The following is a 26,322-nucleotide window of genomic DNA, read 5'->3' as shown; positions in this document are numbered from 1 at the left end:
TCCAAATGCCTTACAACACTGCTTAAATCCAACAAGCAGACAAGAAAACAACAAATCTATGCAGGGTTTTTTATACATATGGTGAGAAAGTTTGCAAGGTGTTAAAATATATTTTCTGTTCTGTATGCTTCTGGTACAAGGAAGTGATGCGAAGAATGCTGTATACTTATGAGCAGAGCCTTGACTCGTACAAACAATCGACTTCAAAACATATACTGCATATCTTAAAATGTTATTCCAAATCCCCTACAGTTGCTCATAAAAAGTCAAATCCAGCACCTATTGAAGTTCAGCCAGCTGATTCTCTTTGACTGCAGTGGGCATTTGACCAAGCCCACGATGACTGTGAAGTACCTGACAGTCTAATTGTATTCATATGAAAAAAATCACATTGCATAGATTTAAACAGGAAGACATGCAATAACAAGACAAGTCACAGTATAGCAAAACCTTGTTTCTTTGGTGAAACAGAAGCAGATATAAAAGTTACAAAGATTTTAGACTTTCATTCACAAAAAAAATCAGACATTCACATTATACACTATACAAGATAATATAAATAGAGAAAAGTATTATGTGCATCGTTTGGGGGCAGGGGTGGGGAATGAACCAGCCAATGCAGTGACAAATTGCCAGGCTGAACACATGAAGTTTGGGTACTCAGGATGGAGCAGTCACTGTCATTTTTTAAGAGATACTGTCTGGGACTGTAATCAGTGTTCCCAACAAGCAGTGGCAAGGCTGCCTCATGGGCAAGTCTGCCTGGGACAAACTCTTACATGTTGGCTGTGTTTTCAATTCTTTTCCTTTCCCTTGCAACATTTTGTATCATCTCCCCACACTAACACAAAAGCATAGACCTCCCAACTGTCACTGTATTTGCAGTGCTTGCTAAATGCTGTATCCCAGGGAATTTACTGTATTTATTTTCCCTTCTTTCCTTTTTTCCTGCACCCAAAGCTGTGCAGGGAACTTCCCAGAAATAATCAGACACAGTCCTTTATGTTGAGAGGTCCTTTCAAACATTACCTTCTACATTTACTGTACACATCCAGGTCAGTTGTCACACTGACCGGGGTAAGAAACCATAACAGAAAACTCCTACGCACACACTGCACCAACTACAGCCTATAATCTCTTCGTGCACACACTTCTTTCTAGAAAGCCAAGATCCTGATTCTTCTGCAAGTCACACAGATCTCACCCATCTAACCACAAACAAATTATCCTTTTTAGCAGGAATTTTGTTCTTTAGGGAAAATAGCAAAAGATGGTTCCAAAAGTGGAGCTCAGGGGCTAATACTGCTCTGGCGAGCTCTTTTAATCTTCTTTGCATGGGTAAAATAACATCCAATAAATTAAATCAGTATGGCTTACTTCATTTATTTATGTACGCTTCACAGCTGCAGCATTCATACACAAACATTCATTACTTTATAAAAAGATTAAAAAATGGTTATATATACAAAATTATTTACTTTTTTGATTTTGTTTGTTTTTTACAAAAATTGATCCCCCAAACGCTAGGTCTATCTCCATTTTAGAATGCAGAGACCTGTAATATAGACCTTGTAGTTAATGTTGTGAAAGTCATTTTTTTTTCTTCTGTTTTTCTTTTTTCTTTCTTTCAAAAAAGGTGGCCCTGGTTGATAAAGTTAATGTATTAGCACTTGGATTTTTACAGGCCCTCCTTGTCATATACAAGTCCTCCATGCAGTCCTTTCTCACGAATGATGAGGCTGGAATGGAGAGCAGAAAAAAAGTTCCACATTGCAGTCCCTAGTTCATGCTATATCCCCACTTATGTGCTCTAAATTTTGTGTCACATGGACACACACTGTACCTTGAATGATAACTGGCACAGTTTGCATTTTAAAAGAATTCATGTAATTTTTGTGTTTATCTTCACCTGCTAATAGCAAATTTCAGTCAGTAAAGTTATTTCAACCATTTCCAGTCTAGGTAAACATAAAAACAATGTCATAAATGACAGAAGACCTCTGAGGCCATTCTAACCATAAATATGCCTGAACTTAGTGTGACTTTTCGTTTTATATACAGGATTTTAAAAACAAAACAACAATTAAACAACATTTAAATCATCTTATTTACATTTTCATTGGTGCTAAGATTGAGCCATTTAAATATTGCGGAAGGCTGGTAGCTATCATAAAATGGTCCACACTGGAGGCATATAGAAAACTAATGATCATTATAGGCTGGAAATGGTTTCTTTTTATCCCCATAAGCACTTCTCCTCTATATACTTTTTTAATTTTTCTGATAAACACAATATTTTTGCAAAATGCACTGTGAATACCGGAGTCCGTAGCTTCAAAACAATTTCATAATACTCCTATAAGTGATAGAAAAGGCACAGAAAGTTAGAACTTTGGCTGAAATGGTGGAAATCCCCATTCACCATTTAGCACTCAGCGCCTTGAGTCCTGCCACGTCCTGATCCAGCGATGGTAGTGTTTTGAAGAGTTTAGTGATGTTCCCTTTCCTGATGAAGAATGTTTATAGTAGTATTTCTTAGAATAAGTCCTTTGGTATGTGGATGCTGCAATGAAAAGGAGGAAAAATAAAAGGAAATCAACTTAGAATAATTCAAGCATGAATCATTTGTGTTTACATCCCTTTCTATTTATTCTTGATTAATTAAGAGTGCTAACAAATGATTAAATTACGGACATGAGAAGCATCTCTTTCACAAAGTTAGAATACATCTATAGATGTCAGTGTTATTAGTAACCTCCTAATGTCAGTGATTTTATAAGAGTCCTGCTCTTAAGTTTAAAAGAATCTTAATGGCTTCTGTAAAAACAGAAAAGGAACATTCATTTTAGTTCTTGAATCCCATAGATTTTTATACACTGAGTTGTACTGCTGTCACCATCTGTAATGCAAGACTTTGCTTCTATCTTCTGCACTTCTCCTATAAGATGTGCTTGTTACTTATCATTACTTATCATTGTAGTTGATCATGTTTACATTAATGAGTCTATTAATCTCAGTCTAACACTGATACATTTTCAAAGAACTTACGATTCATGCATGTAATTTTAGGCATATCCCATCTTCCATTCCCTTGGCAACGTATGGTTGGAATATGGCGCTGGATGAAACCATCTTTGCAGTGATATCTAATAAGGGAGTTAATCTCATAACGAGGTTTCATCTTCCCAAAGGTCTTTGCATTTTCTACAACAGGAGGCTGACCACAGGCAACTGAAAGGAAGACAAAAAAAGAAAAACAAAACCCCAAATGTCAGTTAGTGAATGCCTTTCTGAATGTGACACTGACTTCTACAGCAATGGTTTCAGCAAGACTCCAAAGAGACATGCTCAAGTAAGAACAGGGAGATCAGTCTTTTCTGCAGCTCTCCTGATTTTGGAGAACAAATGGGAAATGACAGCTTGTGTCATTGATACTTTCTTTTTGCTCTAAATTACTGACATAAGTTTGGACCAAAAAAGTTTTCATACTCACACAAAGAAAAGATTTTCACTGGAGAGCTGTAAAACCTGAAAAGCAGTGAAGTTACAGCAAGCATTTAAGAGAAGTATCTTATTCTCAAAACTCCTCATGTCCTCCTCAGCAATACACTGTTTAAAGGAAGTTTAAACTCATGCATTCATCAATGCACAGAGAAAATATTAACAAGCTGTAAATGTTGAAGTACACACAATATTTTTGTTTTTCTTTACTTTCCCAATCCAAAGAGGCAGAGAACAACTAAGATGTTAATTTACAGCTCCTAGCATTTCTCAGGTTTCTTGTAACAATTGGCTTTAACAGTGTGTAAGCTTTTAAAATTCAGAAAGTGTCATTATGCTTGGACAAGATGATCTTAGAGGTCTTAGCTCCAACCTTAATGATTACTCTATGATTAAGCTGCGTGGTTTTGGGAAATGTGGAGGGGAATGGCAGCACCAGTTGTTGCACAGCTTTGAAGAGGCAATTGGAATCTAGAAAAAATTCTAGACCACTTCAAGGCTAACCAAAAGTTAATGCATGTTATAGAAGGCACTGTCCAAATCCCTCTTCAACACTGACATGCACAGAGCACCCACCACCTCTGTAGGAAGCCTGTTCCAGTGTCTGGCCACCCTCACAGTATGGAAATGTTTCTTAATATCCAACCTGAACCTGCCCTAGTGCAGTTTGGTGATGTTCCCACACATGCTGTCTTTGCTGTCCACACTGTTCACAGTGATGCTATCAAAGGAAAGAAGAATTGGTAGTATTTTCAAGACATGCGAGTAGAACAGTCCTGCCAGGTCTGTGAATGTCTCTTAAGATCTGCACATAAGAAATTTGTCTGGTTTTAACCATGAGTTTCAACTGTGTATTATTCTGTGACTGAGTCAAAATAAGATTAAGAGGAAATGTAATTTGTAGGTAAAGGCAATTTTGGGGTGCTAACTCACTTCTGAGGTCACTGTACTGATCACCAGAAATCACCAACACATTATAAAACTGGAATGCAGAACTTTATGTCATGGTTTCTCTAATGTTTCTACCTGTTCCTTTCTTGCAAGTGTAGGTTAGGTGGTAATTGCATGGAACATCATTCCACTGCCCATTCTCGTGCCATATTATAACAACACAGTCTTCTCCAGCAGAAAAGAAACTATCAGGTTGGTTTGGTCGCCAGTTTTCATATTGCTGCAGGAAAGAGAAGCAAATTCATTATTCCCAGTGTTGGGATATATCTACATTCCATTTTACAGAAAAGCATGCAACATTACCTTTAATGAACAGCAATTTCAACTGTTTGGTTCAAGCAGTTATGCTTAAACTAAACAAAGCTAGATTTACAATATCTTCCTTCTCTGTTAACAGATACAATAAATAGACTACTACCCCTGCTAGTCCATGACCACTAAATGGAAAACCATAGGTTGGCTTTTCAGATTCAAATAATCTATTCTGTGCCATCATTTAATGAAGCCATGCAATGGAACAGCTTGCAGAATTGGATGTCAAATAAATAAAGGTGTCAAGATGTGTCCCCAGATCACTGCAGATAGTTACAAGCACAGCATGCAGGTTCTTGTTCATCGCTGACAAAAAAACAAAGATAATGGTGGTGACTGCATGAAAAAGGAGTGTTTTGTAGCTGAGAATTTGATCTCCTAAATAGCTTTATTGTGCTTTTTGTATCTGTTTAAGTTTCCATGGAAATAAATAGGAGTTATTGCTTTCAGAGAGACTTACATATATGTGTGGCAGTGAAAACTGAGACTGGAACAGTGTTATTTATTTTTAGGAAAAAAAAAAAAAGTTTGGTTTCCTAGCCCTGTACCTGGATCTGTAACATCAATTTAGGCAGGCTCTGCATTTTGGGTTCTAAGATGGCAATATGTAGATTTGCAGAGATATAGCTACACAGCTCTCAGCTTCCAGCTCAGAATCTCCCTAAACATATGTCCCTACCAAGAGTAGTGTGATCATGACTGCTGACAGGCTGTGCATAGATCAACACATGGGCTAGAACACATTTATTTCACCCTAGAATGTACTTTTTTGTCACTGCAGAATGTAATTTTTCAGATGATTTTTTTTTCCAACCAGCAGGAAAAGAAGAAACAAAAGAACTGTCACACAGATTGAAAATCTATGCTACAGTCCTTGACAGGTCACATTTGGTCTGATGTCCTTGAAGTCAGCAGAGGTGGGCTAATCTTTACCCCACTTCTTGTTTCATCTTCATCCCAAGTGAAGCACAATAATCTGACACTTCCATAATGTTATGCAGAGGAAAGCCGGAGTAGATATGGGAAACTATTCTTAGCAATTTTCTTTGGGATTTCTGTGTGTCACTCCATGAAGAATTTAAGGATAAAAATAGATATCAAAAACAACAGGAATTCACATAAATGCCAGACTTGAACTGGGCAGATAGTCCCTTGTATGGTCAAAATGGCAGAGTCTCTACAGTGCTTATAATTTCCTGAGTGCTTACATCTTTGTGGCTAGAGCTGGGCCTTATAAATGTCATAAAAGTTTAGCTTTCTATTTTCTTAGCGTTATCAAATAACCACTATTCACTGCTTGTGTGAATACATTTTAGAAATACAGTTAACAAATACCATGTGGGTACTATTTACCTTACAATGAATCAGGCTATGAAAAAAAAAATGCTTTGACCTTTTTCTACTATATATCACCTCATCTATCACGGGTTTTAATTATCCAAGCAATTTAACAGTCTAAATAAATTTGTTCTGTACTGAATTTATTACTTCTTCCAATTCATAAAACATTCGTCTTTTTAACTGGAACAAGCTTAACTTCATTTTTACTTAGTCTCACCCGTGTCTAATAGTCCTAAACTACAATACATGCTAAGTTCTTTACTTGAGCCCAGAACTGAGCACCTCACAGCAGCTCTCAGCTGAGCCACACAGGCTCCATACACTGCTACTTGCCTTGTCTTAAGCTCAAAATTTGTGTTTGCTTTGTTGGCAGGACTGTGGTGTAACAGCAAAGGATTGTATCTGGACTTTGTGGTTTACTCAAGAATGCCTGATATCCTCTAGCATGACATGCTGTTACCTCACATCTGATATCATCATTGCACAAATTTATTTTGGCGGAATACCTCTGATTTGGCTTGGTTTGAATGCCAGAACTGCTAAGCAGAGGAAGTTCCAGACTGCTGAATTGCTTTCTTAGGTCTCCACCCAGATTTTCTGTAGTTTTTCAGTTCCTTATTTAGCCACTGATAATACGACAATGGTACAAAAAGATTCTCACAGTCCAGGTGGAATAAGTTGCTGGGCAAATAATGTGTTTTGTTGTTGTTGTTTGTTTGTTTGTTTGTTTTTTTAATCACAGATGATATTTTTGCATAACCATTGGCCTGAATATGTTTTCCACTTACACTACTGAAAACCAGGGGTGACTGCACTATATGCAGTCAAAGAACATCAGTTGAAAATTAGTAGGAAAGAACCAAATCTCTTATGTCAGACACTGTATGGCTTCCAAAGATACACCTTGTAATCTGCCATAAAAAGTGTGCTAAACATAAACACTCCAACCCCTTCACACACACACAAAAAAAAGTATTTTAAACACTCAATTCATAAATTTTCTGTCAGAAAACGCCACTCGGAATATTCTAAATAAGATGTCCTTTAAGTGTCTATGTCACTTAAGATCCTCATATTTCAGCGCTATTACAGAATTTTAGAAAAGTTACTAAAAAAAAAAAAGCTCAATGTTTTAATTTCATTCCTTGGCAACATATACCATGTAAGATTGTTTGCTTTTTAAGACCATGTCCAAAATAGATCAACCACGGTCAGAGAGAAGCCAAAACACACTGGCACCATCCCATCCAGCATGCTACGTCCACATCATGTCGACACCAGCAAAACCACACTCAGCATCATGGTGTTCATCTCTAGTCAGTAAAGCAGGGCTTTTCTTGTCTCATGCCTTATAGTAAAAGTTACACAAGTCTGAGGAAGATTTCTTATGCAGGATTGAATTAAACTGCAGCACTGAATTAAACTGCAGCCTTAATCAGCCTTGATCAGGTGATGGGATAAAGGAGGAAAAGAAAGCCAAGATGACAAAAGGAGATGTAAAACTACTGATTTTGGTGGCCTGTAACTACTTTTGTCATTCATATAGCTGACACTATCACCCCCTGTTATGAGCAAGATCCTACCTCATGGGAGATTTATTAATTAATACTTTTAGATGGCCAGACTTATTTGAGGGACTTATTTCCTTCTTAATGAGTCTTCAATTCATCTCATTTTCAAAAGAGCACAAAAAATAAGCAGTGTTGCACGGACTCAGCTGACTAGATGCTCATTATGCCATTTCATCTTACATGAAGCACATCATCATTAAACCAGCGCAAGCCACCACTGCAAAGCTTAATGGATACTGTCTCTATTTTATCCCCACATTTTTGCTATAGAATAGGAATATGCTTTATAACAATAGCAGACAAATTCTTAGTTCTTCTTCAAAAAAGTCTTGTTAACATGTCCCACACTGTGGAGGTTCTGTTACAACTGTATAGCAAGTCCTGGTTACCACCCAGCTTTATAGGTTGGCTGAATGACAACAGATCAGCACTAGGGTACAATGGGTATATGGATCAGCTCAGAAATCCTTGGCTTGTGGCTCGTGCTGCTAAACAGCACTGATACTGTTACGTGAGATATTCACAGGAGGTGAAAGTCATTGCACTTCCTTTCAATAGAAAAAAAAATCAGATTAATGTGAGGATTTGGCAGTGAATAAAATACTCACATTAACTTCGCCTAGTATTTAAATACATTTATACATTCAGAAAAATGTACTTTACAGCATAGCTCTGTTTCACTTCATTTCACCCCAGTTCTGAAAAAATTTCCTGTTTAATTTTATGAATGAATCTAGTTTGACAGAACTCACCCAAAGTATTTGTAAGACTGAAAATTCCATTCAGTGGATACTTAAGCACAGACCTTGTTTAAAAGTCATGGGTGGTGTCCTAAACTCCATTGGGTAGATCCCATGCACACTTCAAGGACTTGCTAAAATAACACACTGAAAGTTAGCAAGTCTCTGCTGGGAGAAATCTGAGTCACTCTGAAGACAACAGCTATGTTTAAACCTGCCTATGAGCACACAAGATAAATCACATGTCATGACCCCAGTATTCTGAATACTTAGATCATAGTTGAATGACCTCCCCTAGACTCTTAACCTGGGCTTTTTTTTTTTTCATGAGATTTGGGAAATACACAGAATTTGGATCAGGCAGGCATGCAGTCCTCCCCATTGCAGCCACACTGTGAGCAAAGTCAAACTCTCAGAAGGAGCTTTGCTAAAGACCTCTGCAAAAGATTCCACTTTAGAGGCCTTTTTGTTGTTGGTTTTGGTAACAGAGCAGACCGATGTACTGAAAATGCTTTTATTTCCTATGCAAACAACTTGCAAATAAGGACTCTGAATAATTTTTGTGTACCTCTGTGAATATCCATTATCACTGATCACATATTGAATAAGTACTAAGATTTCTGAAAAAATAAACAACTGGGGAAAGAAATGTAGGAACTGGGAATGGAACACGTACAAATGATTTGCTAGCTGATGTAGCTGAAACACAAAAGCCGTTAAGTATCAAGCCCATCTTCTGGGGGGAGAACAAGTTGCCACGTATAACAGAAAGCTCCCACTAGATGGCAATGTCCACTCACGACTGCCTCCAGCTGCCGGCAGTAGTTCCAAAATCATCACTATTCCGGAAAAAAAAATACTTTTAACTCTTTAAAACCACACTGAAATAAATGGACGGCACCTCAGTGACTTTGACCTGCTCTGGACCAAGTCCTCTTAGGGTATTAACTTTCACAGTTCACACAGTGAACATGGTTCAGTTTTAAGAGTGTACTGTGTGTGTTGGTCTTCCCGAATACTCCCTAGTACAGAGAATGAAAAATGAGTGGCACAGAGAGCTGCTGAAATTCTTTTGCTAATGGGCAGGTGTTTTACTGGAAGAAGAAAAGTGTTTTACAGTGTCAAATGTTGGCTGACATAATACACGTTCTTTGGGAGTCACACCAACGCAATTGTATGTGATCAATGTGATGCAAATTGTACAGGGTGTAACTTTCTCCTTTTGTGCGCAACTTCCAGGAGAGCCACTCAAAAAAGAAAATCTTCCACTTTGTCATTTATTTCAACAGTTACAGCACGTCTGAAGTTGTCCAAGACATTTAGCTGAGCTGTAACAAGGCTCTGACAGAACTGGCCCTTTGGGTAAAAATAAGACAAAAAAACACTTTGTCCGAGAGGCCCTCCTTACTGCCTATGACATTCTGAACTAGAAACATACCTGTCATTAATAACATTATGTAGTTCTCCATTTAAATACAGGTCAAATGAGCATCTTAAAGAGAGGCAGTAATGACTGACTACAGCACAAAATCAAAACATTTGGCAGATTTAAAATCTCCTTCTGCAGGGATCCTGTGGGATATTGGCACAATGAGCTTTTTGTTTGCAGCTGACTACAGTACTTTTTAGTTTGTTTGCTTTATTTAACCCTCGGAGGCAGGCTGCCTCCCTGCAGTACCCTGAGCCTTTTGAAGGGCTTCGCATTTAATAACGTTACTCTTTCTACGAGGATGCAGTTATGGATTTGCTCAGGTCAGGGTTTTCTGATTCGCTGACCAATAAAGGGAGGAAAAGAGAGGGCTTTGTTTTTGCCAGAATTGAACTTCTGTTTGGTTTTGCTTTGTTTTTATGTGACTACCTAACACTGACAACTGGAGGGCCAGCACTGTGAATGCAGGGCGTAACTTCGTAGTGCCAAAGGGAAGAAAAACGAAATGGAGTCTCTGGACAGTATTAAAAGCAGCAATATGCCCCATTACTCTCCCAGTGACAGACAATCTGGCCACAGACACTAGCCAGCTCTTTATTACTGCTCTAATCTTATGTAATGGGAGTGAGCTCACAGCCCTACAAAGCACTAATTATCAACAGCATTTTCCGAAGGATATGAATAACACCCCTTGTGAGACAGAGGCCCACGGCACAACCCCAAGTAGCCATATATGTGCTTAATCCATAACATGAATAGCTCCAAAGGACTCCTTTACCACTGTGCCAGCTCAAAAGGCTCCTTAACAGTGAAATGCCAGCAATCAAAACACAATGGAGAAGCTGCCAAGAGCAACACCAGATTTTTTTTCTGTTTGGATGGGTGTGCTTTACAGCTGTAAAAGTTACTATTCACAGAGCTAAGTGAATTATTTAAATTCAATTTCCCTAAGATATTTTCAAATGTCACATTGTGTTCACTCTTTCCTTGATGAAGCCAATTGTTAAATGTCTCAGATGTTTGTCTAAGTTTTGCTATGTTGTAGTCTGCATTACATGAAATTCAAGACTTACAAGGACTCAAGTAGTTACTGACAAACTCTTATTTTCTTAGAGTTGTGTGACTGTTTGGGCTTTGCCTCCTTTTGTATCACTGTCATTTTCCAAAAGTTATTTGTTTTTGTTGCTTGAAGATTACAATATACACGACAAAAAATTCATCCATGGTTGATCATAAGAGTTGTTCACTATCACAGAAATGCCAGAAGAAAAATTTACAGAAAAGCATGAGAAATACTGATCCTCTAAATTTTAAGTAAACAAACTCTTACACATATATTTTGATTCCCTTGTAAATTACCAATCGAGTAAACCTAAGGCTATTCAACATGAAATACCAACAGCACATAACCACACGGTGGAAGAATAAAAGCACAGCAAACAAAACATGCTCTGTAAGACACTGCAATATTTCCTTCTGCTTCTTCCACCTGCTAACGCAATCATACCTGAAATGTTCTGAACAGAAATTTCCTTGACTTTGAGGAAGAAATTAATAATAAAGACCTTGGAATACTGGGGTGCTGTATGCGCTCTGAATTCACCTCAGCTCTGAGGTTAGATGTCTGGAAGCTGGGATCTAGGCAGGCAGCTAGGACAAAATATGCAGGCCAGTCTTCCTTCTCAATAGCCCAGGTGATTTTGTGTGCTACCAGTGTTCCAGATCTGCAGCTGTGGCTGCTTTCTTTCTTCCTTTCTTTCTTTTTTTTTTTTTTTTTTTTTTTGCAATCATTGTGGTGAAAGCTGAACTTGCACCACAAGCCTAGCTCTTGCTTTCCTGAAAGAACATTCACTTTTTGTGTTGCACACACAGTGGCAATCAGCCCCTTGGGAGCACTGGAACAGAGGGAACAGCGCTTAAGTGTTTTTCATGTGGCAGTCAGCTCCAGAACACAAATCCACCTTTCTTAGCTGCTGGAAATGTTAGAAAATTCTTCCTTTCAAAGAGAAATGGATCAAGAATGGATTGATATGATAAAAGATTGCTTACTGCCATACTGATACTGTCCAACAGTTAGAACAAATTAACTTCTTACAGGTGGCCAGCAATAGCTGTCACAGTTTACTGAAATCACAGTTTATTTTGGTTTACATGTTGGACAGGACACCCTATGCTTAGCCAAGAAGCTCCCCTTTGATGATGTGCACTGACCTCATCTGCGAAGCTCCCGATCTGTCTTATAAAAGAGTTACAAAAAAATAGACAAATACAAATAAAATATGGCCTGGCTAATAAAATCCCATATAATGCAGTATCAGTTACCTATGAAGTAATCTGTTTATGGGAAAGTAATATCTAGACTACCTGAAACATATTACCTAGCTACTTCATTCATGTTATTTTGTAGTTTTCGAGCCCAGTATGTGTTTCAGATGCAATGGGAACAGCATGCTACCAGGTGTTTTTACAAGGAAATAGTGAGATTTTATTTAGACAAACCAATCCAGTGCATAACATTATGCTATTTTGCCTAAAAGATAGTAAACTGCTGAGCAGTTTAACATTAAAAAGTACTTTACAACTAAGACCTAAAACCTGACAAAATCTACTAAAAGCACAGAGATAACTATGTACCAAATGATTCACTGAGGTACATCAAAAAGTCTTCTCACATTTCTCAAGAACAGAGCCTCACAATAATATGAATTATGACTACGTATGTTTCTGTTTTGTTAAGATAATTTTCCTTGTCCTAACAGTCCTCCTTAAAGAAAACATCTTGATGTTTTCCATGTGCAATGTTGGTACTGACAAACAAATTTATTCAGCAACAGAGATATGGAAAAATCTCCTGTGGGCTGAAAAAGAGTTTTAATGCTTCTGATGCTATAAACATTACTACTTGCTTTCTCACCGAATTTGACTGGACCTGCTTCATTACTGAAGGCACCAACATCTCCTTTGGTGTCCTTAGTAACTCAGATGTTGCACAGTGCATTTGGATGTACGTTTGCTTGCTTTCACTAAGGAACTCATACATGTGCTTTTGTCTGACTGTCATAGATAATAGTGGCTGGCATTTAGTTTCAGTTCAAAAATTCTGGAAAAACATAGGTCATGTTCTTGAGCTGAAAACATTAAAAAAATGACTTATTTCCTTCAACTGAACTCATTGGTTAAATTCCTTCTAAAATGCAAATGTTAAAAAAGCACTTGATCCTTTTTCCAGAAATTGTTAATAAAATGTATGCAAACACCTGGTGAAAGAGTTCAACTGACTGATTATTTAAATTGTGAGTTCCTTATGTCCACGGAAAAAGTGTAACAAAAGGCTCCAAGCCTTATTTCATATTGCCCAATGTAAAGTCTGTGGTTCAGTGATTGCCAATTCTAGTTGTAGAATGTCTCTTTCTATTCGGGTCAGAAAGAAAACTTATGTGAAAGACAAATCATAATTTTTTGTATAATTACTTGTAACAGCTATTCAGTGTGTGCAGTTGTAGGTCAGTTGGAGCAGTGGGCCAAGAATTTACTCCATAAAGTGTCCTGCTGTTGGTGGCATTATTTACTCTTTTTTTTTTTTTAATCTACCAAATATCACAACTTCTTTGTTTAACTTGAAAACTTAGAAACCACATAAGTACAATTTGCAGATAAAGTTAAGCTATTATCCTAATATTCAAACAAGTATCAAAATAAAGATAACTGTAAGCTGCTTTGATATACACTATCTAGAAATTGGTGTGATTTTTCTGATTTTGATAGTATCTCTGAGGAAACTAACTCTTTATGTCAGAGGAATACCCAGCAGATTTGGTAAATTTTCTACTAAGTCAGAAGTGTTGAATAGAATTCTGGTTAAAAAATAATCTCTTGGAGAGGAACTGGGCTACAGAGATAAAAACAGCCAAATTACAGATACACTCTGATATATATTAGTTTTAATATATGCAACAACCTATACTTAGAAATTCATATTAGAATATGAATTTTTAAGAAAGCATGCTTATTTTTAAGACTGTAAATTAAAACTATTGCAACTGCTTTTTCAGCTGCAAACACATAAATGATGTAAATTTTTGAACTACAGCAGTGAAATTCATTGGAATTTTAGTTCATCATCAAGGAATTACATTTAATGTGTACTGTTGATTATGTCATTATTTCTGTTAATTAGTAGGGAAGTTACAAATCACTTGCAATAGAAAACAGTGATATCAAAGTTAAACCACCTTCAAAGGGTGCCTGTTGCTTTCAGCAAGGTGTGAGAAGCCACATCAAGAGTCAGAAACTCATCTAGCATGAGTGAGGCTGTGGCCCATCTCTTGCTCCCCAAAATACATGAGGAGAGGTAAGAGAAAGTGATTTTTTAAAGATCCTCCACTCACATCCTGCAAGATTATGTGGTTCCAAGCATAAATGGGCACACTGTTTTGACCGAAGAGCCACCAAGTAACCAACTGCACAACAAAACTTACGATCTTCCTCCTTTTTTCTGCATGGTGTCACCTCCCACACATGGTAGTTTCCCAAGAAATGGCTCATTTATAAGTCATTTTAGAGAACTTTAAACCTTTGGCTGTTTACATTAAATGACAGTCTGCTCTGCTCCAGTTGTCTGTCTACATAACCTGCAGCCTCGCAGAATGAAGCAAACTACACATGCAATTGTGTGCACATGTGAACATGTGTACATGTGTAACCTGAAGTCCACTTGTATATATATAAATATATATATGTACTTAATGTTATTCAGCAGGTGATAAACAGCATTAATGTAACTATCCCTTCTTTTCTGGTGGAAAGAGCTCCACCATTTCTTGTACGGAGCAGCTCTTTGATTTAGGTTAACTAAAGGTGGGCTGAAAGTGTTTTCCCTCTCCTTCTGCTGATTTTCCTTTTGTTTTAAGGCAACATGAGGTATCAGCAGCAACTTAAAGCTTTTTTGAGACAGTTAAGTAATGGTCTTAGACTTTTTGAGTTTTTCTGTCTGGAAACTCTGGGAGTCTGACATATAAAATAATAATTAGTAAGATTTTAGAATTACACCACAAAATAGTAATAATCCCAAAACAAGATGGTGTGCTGGTAGTTTGTTTGAATGCTTATTTAGTGATTGCACGCTTTCATGCAGCTTCTCTCAGTTCTGGTGGGAACTTGATAAGTCACCACAAAAAGCAGAGTGAATGATTTCATTTTAAAGGCATCTTACCAGTGGGCTACCATCAGTCCAGCGGAAGTCTCGCTCAAACATCTTGTCGTTAAGGCCAATCCACTGGTAGTCATGCCCAATACCTAGTGGGAAAAGAACCAGAAGGATATTTTTATTAACTTTCCCATAAATGACAGAGATTTCATCAAGGAAAATTAAAAGAATTTGCTAAGAATGAATCAGACATCCTGTTCTTAAGATTCTTCTAATACCTATGCAAACAACTATTTACAGACTTTCTCAGCTGTTTTATTTTAATTTGGGATGTCTGTTAAAGAAGGAGATTCTCATCTAACATTTTTAAACAATCTTGCCTCTTCTCTCCTGACTGCATCCCCCAAAGAAAACAGATCTGTTTCCTTTCTGAAGCACGTATCTGGAAACCATACAGAAAAAAAAAAAAAGCATGTATTTAAATCTACAACATTTTTCAAGTTTTGTTTAGGCTGCAGGCTGTGACCAAGGTCCAGACTGGGCAGTATTAGGAACCTTTCTGCCTACCTAATATGGTGGCCTGGTCATTGCTGCTATTTGAATGAGAAATGCAAAGCTACCAGAAAAATATATATATATATATTGTTTTCAGTGCCAAAACACTGTGTTTATTTCATGTCCTTAAAAAATGAAAATTCTCTTTATAACAAATCATAACGTAGTAGAGATAAAGACCGCATACAGCAGAAGTAAACACTGAGAAACCAAAGTGCATCTTTTAAACACTCTAAATGCGTGTTTTAACATGGAAATGCAAACTCTGAGTGAACAGGATATGCTGTGAATCCCGTGCTTGTTCAGAGGGATGACAGCAGTACGTACGGTTCACAAAGACTTGCTCCTCGTGGGATAAAATGCTTGTCAGGTGGGCTCCTTGAAGGCGGCATTCCCTCTCAGCTGTGTCCCAGGTACGTCGGTGGGCGAAGTATTTGTAGCACTGTCCTTGGAACTTGTGCCAGCCGTAATCACAAGTCTCTGTGTCTGTGACAAATAAACAAACCACATTTCTGATAATGGGTATGAAAAATGGAGATGCTTCACGTGAATGGATTTTTTTGCAAGTAAAAGTTGAAGAAGATATACACCACCTGTAAAGTGGTATGAATGTAAGCAATGAGCACTCATTCCTGAGTGCTCATTAAATTTTCAAGTTGTTTTGTCTACTCACTTCAATGTAAGCTGCAAGTAAGGAATTTATGTAAGGAATACACTGGTAACTGGTACCTCTGTGACCTGCTGATAGAGTTATACTGTACTCAGGCAATTCCACATGGACATTTTTACTCCATTACCCAGGCTGAAGGAAATGCCTTTATGCTAGACTGCAGTTAGTCTATATTTCATCTGAACTTTCTGAGTCAGTACGCAAGGACTAGGATTTCTACTTGTAATGGCAAATATTCTGTGAATGACCGCACTGAATTACATTGGTTTGGAAGAAATTGAAAGTGGAAAATAATCATGAAGGAAAGTTCTTATTTTTGTTCTCTCCAAAGATGCAAAGCTGCAGTATTATCTTTCTGATTTTACCTCTCTAAAACCCATTTTCCTTGATAAACTATCAATTAACGAGATTCAGGCATCAGTTTCAAAACAATGCTATAAAGCTGGAATACTAAAAAATACTAATAAATTGGACACTGCCAGTGCTCATATGAGGGATGGTGTTGATATGAATGTAACAGACAGAAGTTCATATCAGCCACTATTTCCTTTCATATGTGTCATGGCTTTGTGATTTCTGTTACATTATTTATATTCTACATCATAACATCATGTAATGTATTGGGAGTTAAAGAGTTAATGCTCTAGCTGCGTGGATCATCAATAGTTACGGATATGCCTGTCTCAGAAGAGAAGAACTACGTTCCCCAGAGGACTGTGCGATGCCTTGTATTTTTATGTATTTCTGCTCAGAGGGAAAGATAAAAACTGTCTGCGTTCACAGGACCGTCTCTCTTCCCTTCGGGATGGACTCAGCAGTGGGTGTTTGTTGCAGCCGTCCGCCTTCAGCGTCAGCGTAAGGCCTTCGGTTTATCGGACACTCTCTCTTGCTCATTTTATTTGATTCATCTGCCTCAATTCCAATTATACTGTATTATATTGTGTTATTTTCCTTTCTGATATCTTATTTAGTAAATTAGCTTTCTTCCTTGGATCATTGCCGCTGTTTTGTTCCTAGGCCCATCTCCCTTTCCCCTTTCCCCTTTCCTGGGCATGGGTCCGTGGGTCCCCTGCACCAACTGACGTGGAATTGGGCCGAACCTGCCCATAAATGTTTGACAATATGGAGAGAAATAAACATGAGCCTCAGAACAATAACGACCTGTGGATTTGATACTAATTATTTTGTCAAGTTTAGGCAAATGTAAGCAGAATAGATGGTGAGCAACGAGATTCCCATACCAAGTCCACTTCTGCACCAGCACTGTAGGAATGAATCACAGACACAGATCAGCATTAATAAGATGGGTGTTAACAAATACGATGCTTGGGTTTGTCTAATCTCTGCTTGATAATGGGAAGAATTTGTCATCAAGAGAGCTTTAGAGTGGAACGGGTAAAACTTTAGTGGAATCTCAAGGCTGTTCTGAGTTGTGGTGGATCCAGTGTTACCAAGGGATGCTTCAGTACAAGGTGATGGCATATTCTGATTACAGCTGGTTCCAGCAAACGCAGCTGATCCTGAAGGCCTCAGCTGCACGAGGGTAAAGAACAGAAACAAAAGCTTTCTATCATCTCCAAACAGGAATTCACCACTTCCAAGGTTTTGTATCAATGCCCAAAAAAAGCTTTATCTGAAAGCAACCATCTTGCCTCTACAGTCGTAGACATATAGTCTGTGGGTATGAAATTGATCTCTTATTTTCAGTAAGTCAATATAGATAATTCTCAATAAGATGCCGTGGTCTAAAGGACTCTTTGCACTAGCTTAGGAGAAAGCCAAACACTACAAAATATGCCAATGACATGACTGCAAATCATTTAACTATGGTATTTCTCAGGTTTGAGCAGCTACCAGCTGAGAGTCAGTTCTGGAAAACCAAATTCACAACAGAAGGCTGATTCTTAATTCACAGAAGGAAGATGCAATTCCCATCCTGAAGGATGAATGTGTCAATTTTTTGGAAGTTCTGTTGCCTTTTTTAATCTCCGGAAATAAAAACTAAACTTTTAAATCTTTGAATGGATATGTGCAAACATATCACTTCAGAGGTTTTTCCTGTCAGCTCTTAGCAAGGTTAATTACAAAATTCCTATTGTCTTAGGAGTCTGATATCAAAATCTTGTTTTAAGTCATCAGTATAGACATAGATATACTGAATAAGAAGGCATAACACAGCTTACACTGCTTATCTCTTCTCTATTTTCAACAAGTTATGCTGCAGAAAGCTGTCTGTGTTTTGACTAATACCAGATATGAAAAAGGAATGCAATCTATACTACCAGCTTGTTAGTTTTTGGTGTTTTCTGATTTGCATTCTGTAGGAGGTAAAGGCTTTAATCTCTGGGATCTAGGCCATTTCAAAGTTTAGTCTGCCTTTGGCTCCCTTGAACATTCATTTAACCGCACAATGCTGACTAACAGTGCTGTGTACTCTCCAAAGGCACTTCAGTTTTTATTATTCAGCTTGTTCAGGGACAACCTTATCCCACAGGAAAGAAGTCAGATAACAACAGGCAGTGTTGCATGTTGAGAACATCATGGCTGGAGTGCAGATCTGGGCTGTGCTAGTCTGGCTCTGGCACAGGAGGAACTCCACAATTAGAGAGAAGGTCTGCAGAGAGGTTGAAAGGGAACTAAGGAGGCTAGGAGCAGAAAAACTAAAAGATCATGCACAAAGAATGAGGTGTAATGGCCTCAGAATAAATCATAGGGTCCAGAAATCCTCCTCATCAGGCACTGGTAGCAAACTACAGTGTATGTACTCAGAGCTGACATGCATGCGCCCATGCTGTACAGACAAATCCTCCCTCCTATCACAAATTGTATGTTTGTTTTCCAAGAAAAGTTGAATAACTTCTTCAATGCCTGCTTGTAGCCCAAAACTATCAAAAGAAAAGAGACAGGAGTGAAATCTCAAAAATAAACAGGATTTTTAAAAGAGGAAGGGAGTATTTTATTTTTTTGAAAGGAGAGAGTGAGAAAAAAGGGTGGAAAAAGGAATTATGAGACTAAGAATCAGAAAGCTGGAGAGTGAAAATGTAGACCAGAAAATAAAACTATGGAGACTGTTTCATCTCTATTACAGAGAACTGAAACAAGCAGTGATTTGCCCTGTGTGTGTGTGTGTGTGTGTGTGTGTGTGTGCAGGCATGTGTATGCATACATATACATATACACAGACACACACATATTAACATGTATGTATCTTACTACATTAATAAAGCTGAAAGAATGACACAGAGCTAAATGCTCTCTAAACTTTAATGCCTTTTAATGCCTTCCACAAATCAGGAAAGTCTAATTGCATGTGGCTTTAACTTTCTGATCCAATCACCTGTGAGAACAGAGTAGGTGGGAAGGATTACTGAGTATAATACTCCAAGTTTCTTATATACTTATCCTGAGATGTAATCACAGCTTTCTGCTTTTTGCTTTAAAAACCTGTAATACAGAACAGCTGGCTATGTTATCCCAAGGAGGCAAGTCCAGCAACAACACGCATCATTTCAACACACAGGACCAAGCATGCAGCTGCATTTGGTAAACAGACTTAGCTAGGTGTGCCTGCAGAGGTCCTGCAGTGGAGTAAACCAAACTTTGAGTTTAAAATGCAAATACAAACAACATACCTTGAAAGCAGGTAGATACCAGGGAGAACAACAAGGGAGAGGGGGCAACAAAAAGCAAAGGTAACTCAAGCCATTTAAGAAAGGAAAAAGAAGGTAGAAATAGATGCTCATTCCCCCAGTTATTCTTGAAACTGAAGTCTAAACTGTAACTCCCTACCAATCTCTTGTTTCCAATATAACCATGAAATGAGTTTCCCCTGTTCCCAAAAATGGGCAGCGCTATTTAATGAATCAATAGTTGCAGACATTGATAGACCACACTGCACACATTCTCTGCCATTCATTTCATGAAGAGCTTGCCTCCCCTCCTCTTTCCTCAGCCATGGAGTGTGCAGAGCAACACTCCAGGCAGTGGAACTGGGAGGCTCTGAGCTCTGACTTCATTTACCCAGATGCAAGAAGTTCCCAGAAGGGCTTTCCACAGGAGGATGCCAAGGCAATGACCACTGGCTCCCCTGGGATAAGGATCATACTGAGGTCTACTTCAGTATGCAGTCATCCTTTGAAACATGTTTTCTGGATATTTCTGCATTTAGGAAATGACATGCAAATGTCAGCAAGAGGCATGCTGTGCTTTGAAAAGATGCATGCGATGGAAAAAGAGAGTATTTTCTAGCAGAGGTTCTCCACTCCTCTTTAATCTAATCTGATTCAGAAGTAATGCTGGCATGCTGACCTACAAATCTAGTTTAAAAAGGAAACACCCTCAGTTGCTCTATTTCTAACATCAGACAACTTTAGCTCTCTTCAGGAAGAAGTTCCCGGGCTCAGATCTTCTGCTGAACTGTTTCCACCTGGCAATAAAAACGCCTGTCAGAGAGCCAGTTACAGCTCACTGGTTCTCAGAACTGATTTCTTTCACCCTGGGTTAGGTCACCCAGAAGGCTCCTCAGCTTCCACCACCTGCTGGAGCTCCTGGGTTTGTCCCCATGTCACAATTCCTAATGATGGCACACACTTTATTCTGCCGGGGAAGGGGCTGGGCTATATGTCAGCTGGAGAATCGTTATCCTATAAAAGCCTCATTTTGAATTTCATTTTCAGAAGCAATATGCATTTGCTGCTTCCTTTCACTTCCATCATATCCCGAGTACTCAGCATCACGTCTAAGAAAGCCCTTCATTTTTTTTCTGAGGCCCTCTAAAATGAATAGCATATACCACAGAAAAATCAGAGAAAGTAATGAAATATAATCTTAGTGTGCTCAACTCCACCTTTCCTGTGGCACTGAGGTACACATTCTGTTGTTCTGGCTGGTCTTTAAATCTAGTGAGGTCAGGACTGGTGCCTTGAAATAAAGCCTGCTTGCCAGACAACTGTGTCTCAATTGCCAACGGTTTTATTTTGTCTGGTGGAGTGGAAATTTGGCACTGAACACTTTTCCCAAGTCTCAAACCACTGCAGGACTTTAAGCAGAGGAAATTTAAATTCCAAAGCTGAGTGAGCAGGGCTCTGGTTCTGATTGACAAACTAGGAAATGTTCCCATTAACCACCTAAAATGCACTCTCAGGTTGGTCATAAAAAGCAGCTGAAAGCTACCATAGTACTCAGAGCCAGTCATTGCTATGGATTTGTCAAAATTAAAGGTAGGAGGAGGGGAGCAAAAACATTTATTCCTTTTGTTGTGAGAACACTGTCAACTTGCAATTTTTAAGGGAAAATTCAGAAACTCCTTTCAAATCACAGGGTTAGGCAAACTACTGAAAAATCTAAACTGTGAACATTCCTGAAGTCAGTCAGCTTCAAGAGGTTTCAACTCAAAGAAAGATCTCTATAGAATGAGCTGGAAGAGTTTTTGAACTGCCTTCCACTCAATGAAGACAAGAAACAAGCCTGAAAATAGGCAGCATTAATTACACAAATTCAAAGGTCCAGTTCTTTCACCTGTGAATGAAACCACTCAGCTGAAGAAAAAGAGAAAGAAAGATAATTTTATAAGCTTCAGAAAGTATATTTTAAGGCATCATTTATTTTTCCTACGGAGATGTCTCTGTTATTTTTACTGATAGAACAGATTTTACCACCTCTTCTGCACTCGTATATGCACAAACTAAGCAAGTATCTTGCAGTGTAAATATTTCTCTTAAATACAGCAGCATTTCTTGCAGGCAATGTTCTAACACTCACAAGAAATCAGATGTTTGATCTAGTTTCAATTGTCCCATTTAGAAAATCTTTTAAAACTTATTTATAATCGTGGTCCTGGACCTACTCATCCTAAAATAACACCAAATGAATCAATCTAGAAAAGTCTGGGATGAAGATGTCAAGATTATGGTCCCCAGAGAATTGATATTTGATCTAGAATGCTGAGAAGGATATTTCCTACTTTCCAGTGACACTTGTTGAAAGTGATGGGTTCTGATGCATCTTTCACACTACATGTAATTCCTTTAAGACAAAAATTCAGAAGGCAGTAGAACTTTGTTCCACTAATTATCCCATAGGCATCTCTACACTAGTGAAATAACCTGACTTTGTGTCTGCAAGCCAATCTGAACAGGATGTGCTTGCCTTGGAGCACAGTTTCAGTTAAAATTCAGTACAGCAACAGTATGAATTCTGATCAGTTAAGCATGTGGATAGTGTTTGCCCTCATCCAACAGAGAAAAGATGGTGTAGATGTAACCCTAAACAAAGAATCCTCAGCTACAAATCATGGAAGTCTAACACACTCAAATTTTGTTCAGACTGAAAAATGTGAACTCATCTCACCACTATGATTTCCTATATGTTCTAAGAGTTTCTTCAATCCTTCCTCTTCTAGAGGAAACTAGCTTCACCTAGCTACTTCAGAAGAGTATTTAAATGGAAACAGATAGGTGTATAAAGTTAGAAGTGATTTAGCTATCTGCTGCTATGATTCATCTATCTAAAAGAAGTTTTATTTTTCTCCAGTTTCGAAAACAGGAACCACAACAAATGACAACAACAAAAACAATAACACAAAACAAAGACATTCTACTCTTCATAATTAAGATAGCTATGTAACATAACAATGTGAAAGAAAAGTAAAAAGGAAGAAAGGATAAACTTCAGAGTCTAACAAGAAGAAACATGTACATAAGCATGGTTTCTTGTACTTTGACTCACTTCAGTTTTCATGGAAAAGATGACAGTATTTTTCCTCTTTCACAGCTACATACATATACATGACTTAAGTTATTCTAGATTTAAATGCCATCTTACCTTGTTCACAGAGAGCACCAATATAGCTTGGTAGACAAAGGCAAGTAAAGGTATTGAGGCCATCTATACATGTGGCTCCATTGCGGCATGGGTTAGACTGGCATTCATCAATATCTACAACATAAACATCATATTTTTTGTGTTTTCTGCATTAAAAATACATATTATTTCTGATCTCTGGCTGGTAACCATGGTATGTAAGATGCAGCATCTAAAACATGATTTCTTGCAACAATAATCCACTGATGAACTACCAATTTCATCAGTGTAAGCTAGGAAAACTGGCTAACTATTTTCTTTAACCATATACTGTCTTATTCTAGAAGACAAATGAAACCAAAGTAGTCCTGACAATTGTTCTGCACTGATGTCAATCTTTGGTTGGGCTTTTTCTCCCCAGTATACAGTAGGTGGAATTAATCTTAGCAATATTACATAAGGGTTTTTGCTTTCATGTTCGGTGGATGACAAACAAATCCATGACACTTATCAGAGAATTAAACTGAAATCTTTTTCAAAGACTAAACTTGTGTAAAAGTTGTATACAAAATAGCCAAACTGCTACTTTCATCATAATTTGGCTTGTTTGTTTGAAAGAAAAGACTGCTTATCCTGAACTGTATGGGTGAGTTTCTCAAAACCCACTTTCATAGCATGGTGTCACAAGCACGAAGAGGCCCTCTGCTAGAAGAGTTACTAAAATACTAACCTATACCAGAAACATATCTGATTATGGCCATATTTACAATTTCCTTGAAAAAATAGCAGCTAACATTCAGTGGTTACATTTGGGACTAGGCTATTTTACCACTCATATATAATTATACAGTGCTTTTAAGGAATTATCCCAAATAATAACTTGACTTTACCTGATGTACTCATGAAATTAATGTTTAGGCTTCCAAGTGATTCAGCTTATTTAAATAATTTACTTATATTTGGTTGTGTACTCTACAGGCAAAGAGAAAAGGGGACAGGGGAATACTGTATTGTTCTCTTCTGAAGTAAGGGTTTACTGCAGAATTTTTTCACAAGCCCATGTTTTCTTCAACTTCAAAAAAACCTACTTTTCCAAATCTCATGTACGAAGACTTTATACTTAAGTTAATCTGCAGAAAACCCAGTACTTAGACAGCATCAACTTACCTAATTCACACTGCTCACCACTGAAACCTGGCAAACATGTACAGATGTAGAATGAACCACGTGGATAGCAGGTACCCCCATTGAGACAAGGATTACTTTTGCATGGATCTTGTCCTGTTAAGTAGGAAAATAAAACTTACTCTGTGGTTTCAAAGAGCTGACATCTTTTTGAATTTTTGGAGAAATAAAACTTTCTTCATTTTTGCATTGATATCACAAGTTTACTATTGTTACAGATACTATAATAACAAAACAGAATTTTAAGATATTTTTGTAAAATAGTAAAGCTTATTTTCAGGCAACACTATTTACAACTTTAAAACTTACATGACATTTACTATGAACCAACATAAATAATTTTCAGAATCTGTACTACATTTGACAGTCACAATATTCTACTGAGGATTTAGTCAGCATGACATGACAATTAATTATAGCTGAAAATAGTTAAACATAAGCAAAATGAATGGAAAATGCTTTTGCTTTTTTTTAACAGGGTTAGTTTATGTAGAATGACTGGGTACACAGAACATATCTCTTTAACATACTGGCTGGCTGTTGTTGCTTCATTTCACTATATTCAACCAATCAATGCCCACAGATTTATATTTCTTTGAAACTATGTTTTCATACATGCACATTTCTCACCTTTCAAGAATACAAATACTAGTACTGAGTACATTTGTAACTGATTTAAACATAAAGATAAAAGCTTACCTGCTGTGAAATCCTCAGGTTTTACTGGAGTTACCATTTAAATAGATTTTTCTTGCAGAGATGACTTCTAGTGATGTGTATTTCAATTGAGTTTAAATACCTAGGTATCTGCAATTGATTTAATGCCTAGGAGCAATCATTCACACAAAAATTCACTAGACAACCATTTCTACATATCCACTTCTCAGGGTTAGAGGAAAATCATGAAGACAGTCGCTCTGGGATACAAGACTAAAAACCTAGTTTACAAAATGGGTAAGAGTTCTGTAACCTATGTTATAAACAAACTCTCAAACATGAGAAAACTTTATATTTTGGTTACGTTTTCCTGAAGTGCTTTGGCTATTCTTTACAAAAAAAAAAAAGATAACATCTGTTTTTACCCTTTCAAGTTAAACTGTTAAAGAAGTGGTCTTCTTACAGTACAAAATTTCCTATCTACTCTCTGGATGTAACTAAGATCTGTTTAAAGCCTCCAGGAGAAAATCCTGCCTACATGAGTTTGGGCTTGAAAGTAAGTGGGCAAAATATTGCTTTAAAGGTTTTCAAAATAATCTAATAATTTTAAAATAGAGTTCTTTTAGGACTGCTTAGGCCTGCTTTTTGGATTTAAACGTATGTTAAGCACCTATTTTTAACTGTGCTCTTGTCCTTCTACAGGTATTCTTCTAGCAAACATTTTCAAATTGACAGCTACTTGGATTATATGAAGATACGTGACAGAAAGCTCTGTAATTTTAAACTTGCTTTGTTCTTTCTTCAGCTATATTTAGATAAAATAAAGTGAAGTTACACTACTCATACAGATTCTACCTGTATCATCTGTGTATTTGATTAAATTGAGCCTAATAACCATTAATGTAAACAAAATATCGTAGCAAATTAAGTCTAACAAGAAGTAAGAACACACTGTATTAACCAGGTAAGATATAGACAGACTGAATTCATGAAGACCCAGTTTTTTCTTGGAAAACTATCTTGTAGATTAAGAAAAATAGAAATTTAATAGAATATATAAAAAAATAGAATTTTAATAGAAAATTCCAGTGCTTGAAATGCATACTAGATCTGCTCTGCAATGTGTTATTAAACAATCCTACCTGTAAACCAGCTGCATAAATGCTATCACCGTGCCAATACAGAACAGCTACCAGATAAAAAAACTGTATATATATCTTTATAGAAAACTGGAAAATTGAATTATCATGGCTGAAATCTCTACCATGATCAGAGTTATCATCCTGACTTTTAGAACCTGCTGTGCACTCCAAGTCTCGCTCAAACCTCCACGATGCAAACACTCAGGAAATGTACTAAACTTGAGTTTCGGTCTCCCATCCTCCTTCATTTTGTCACAGTAGGGTTTATAAACATGCTGATTTCAAAACTTGAGTCTCATGAGTTCTGTTGTATTTCACGTG

At 37.5% G+C, this 26,322-nt stretch overlaps 1 protein-coding gene across 1 annotated transcript in view; it reads right to left on the bottom strand.

Moving 5' to 3' along the window:
* Positions 1–433: 433 nt before the first annotated feature.
* The window catches only part of VCAN (versican), a 101,614-nt gene continuing 75,725 nt past the window's right edge, over positions 434–26,322 (bottom strand). Inside the window, exons 9-16 of the mRNA XM_065740523.1 lie at positions 24,185–24,298; positions 23,039–23,152; positions 15,874–16,032; positions 15,058–15,140; positions 4,528–4,672; positions 3,049–3,231; positions 2,423–2,563; positions 434–1,739 (exon numbers count right to left, since the gene is read on the bottom strand). Of these exons, the coding sequence (XP_065596595.1) occupies positions 2,433–2,563; positions 3,049–3,231; positions 4,528–4,672; positions 15,058–15,140; positions 15,874–16,032; positions 23,039–23,152; positions 24,185–24,298 (929 nt within the window). The 3' untranslated portion in view covers positions 434–1,739; positions 2,423–2,432. The remainder of the gene's footprint in view (positions 1,740–2,422; positions 2,564–3,048; positions 3,232–4,527; positions 4,673–15,057; positions 15,141–15,873; positions 16,033–23,038; positions 23,153–24,184; positions 24,299–26,322) is intronic.

The sequence above is a fragment of the Cyrtonyx montezumae genome, unplaced genomic scaffold (assembly GCF_038088225.1).
Source record: "Cyrtonyx montezumae isolate F1298 unplaced genomic scaffold, pur_monq_1.0 scaffold_27, whole genome shotgun sequence".
NCBI lineage: Eukaryota > Metazoa > Chordata > Aves > Galliformes > Odontophoridae > Cyrtonyx > Cyrtonyx montezumae.
Note: the sequence above shows the minus strand (reverse complement) of the source record. Positions and strands in the feature narration are given on the sequence as shown.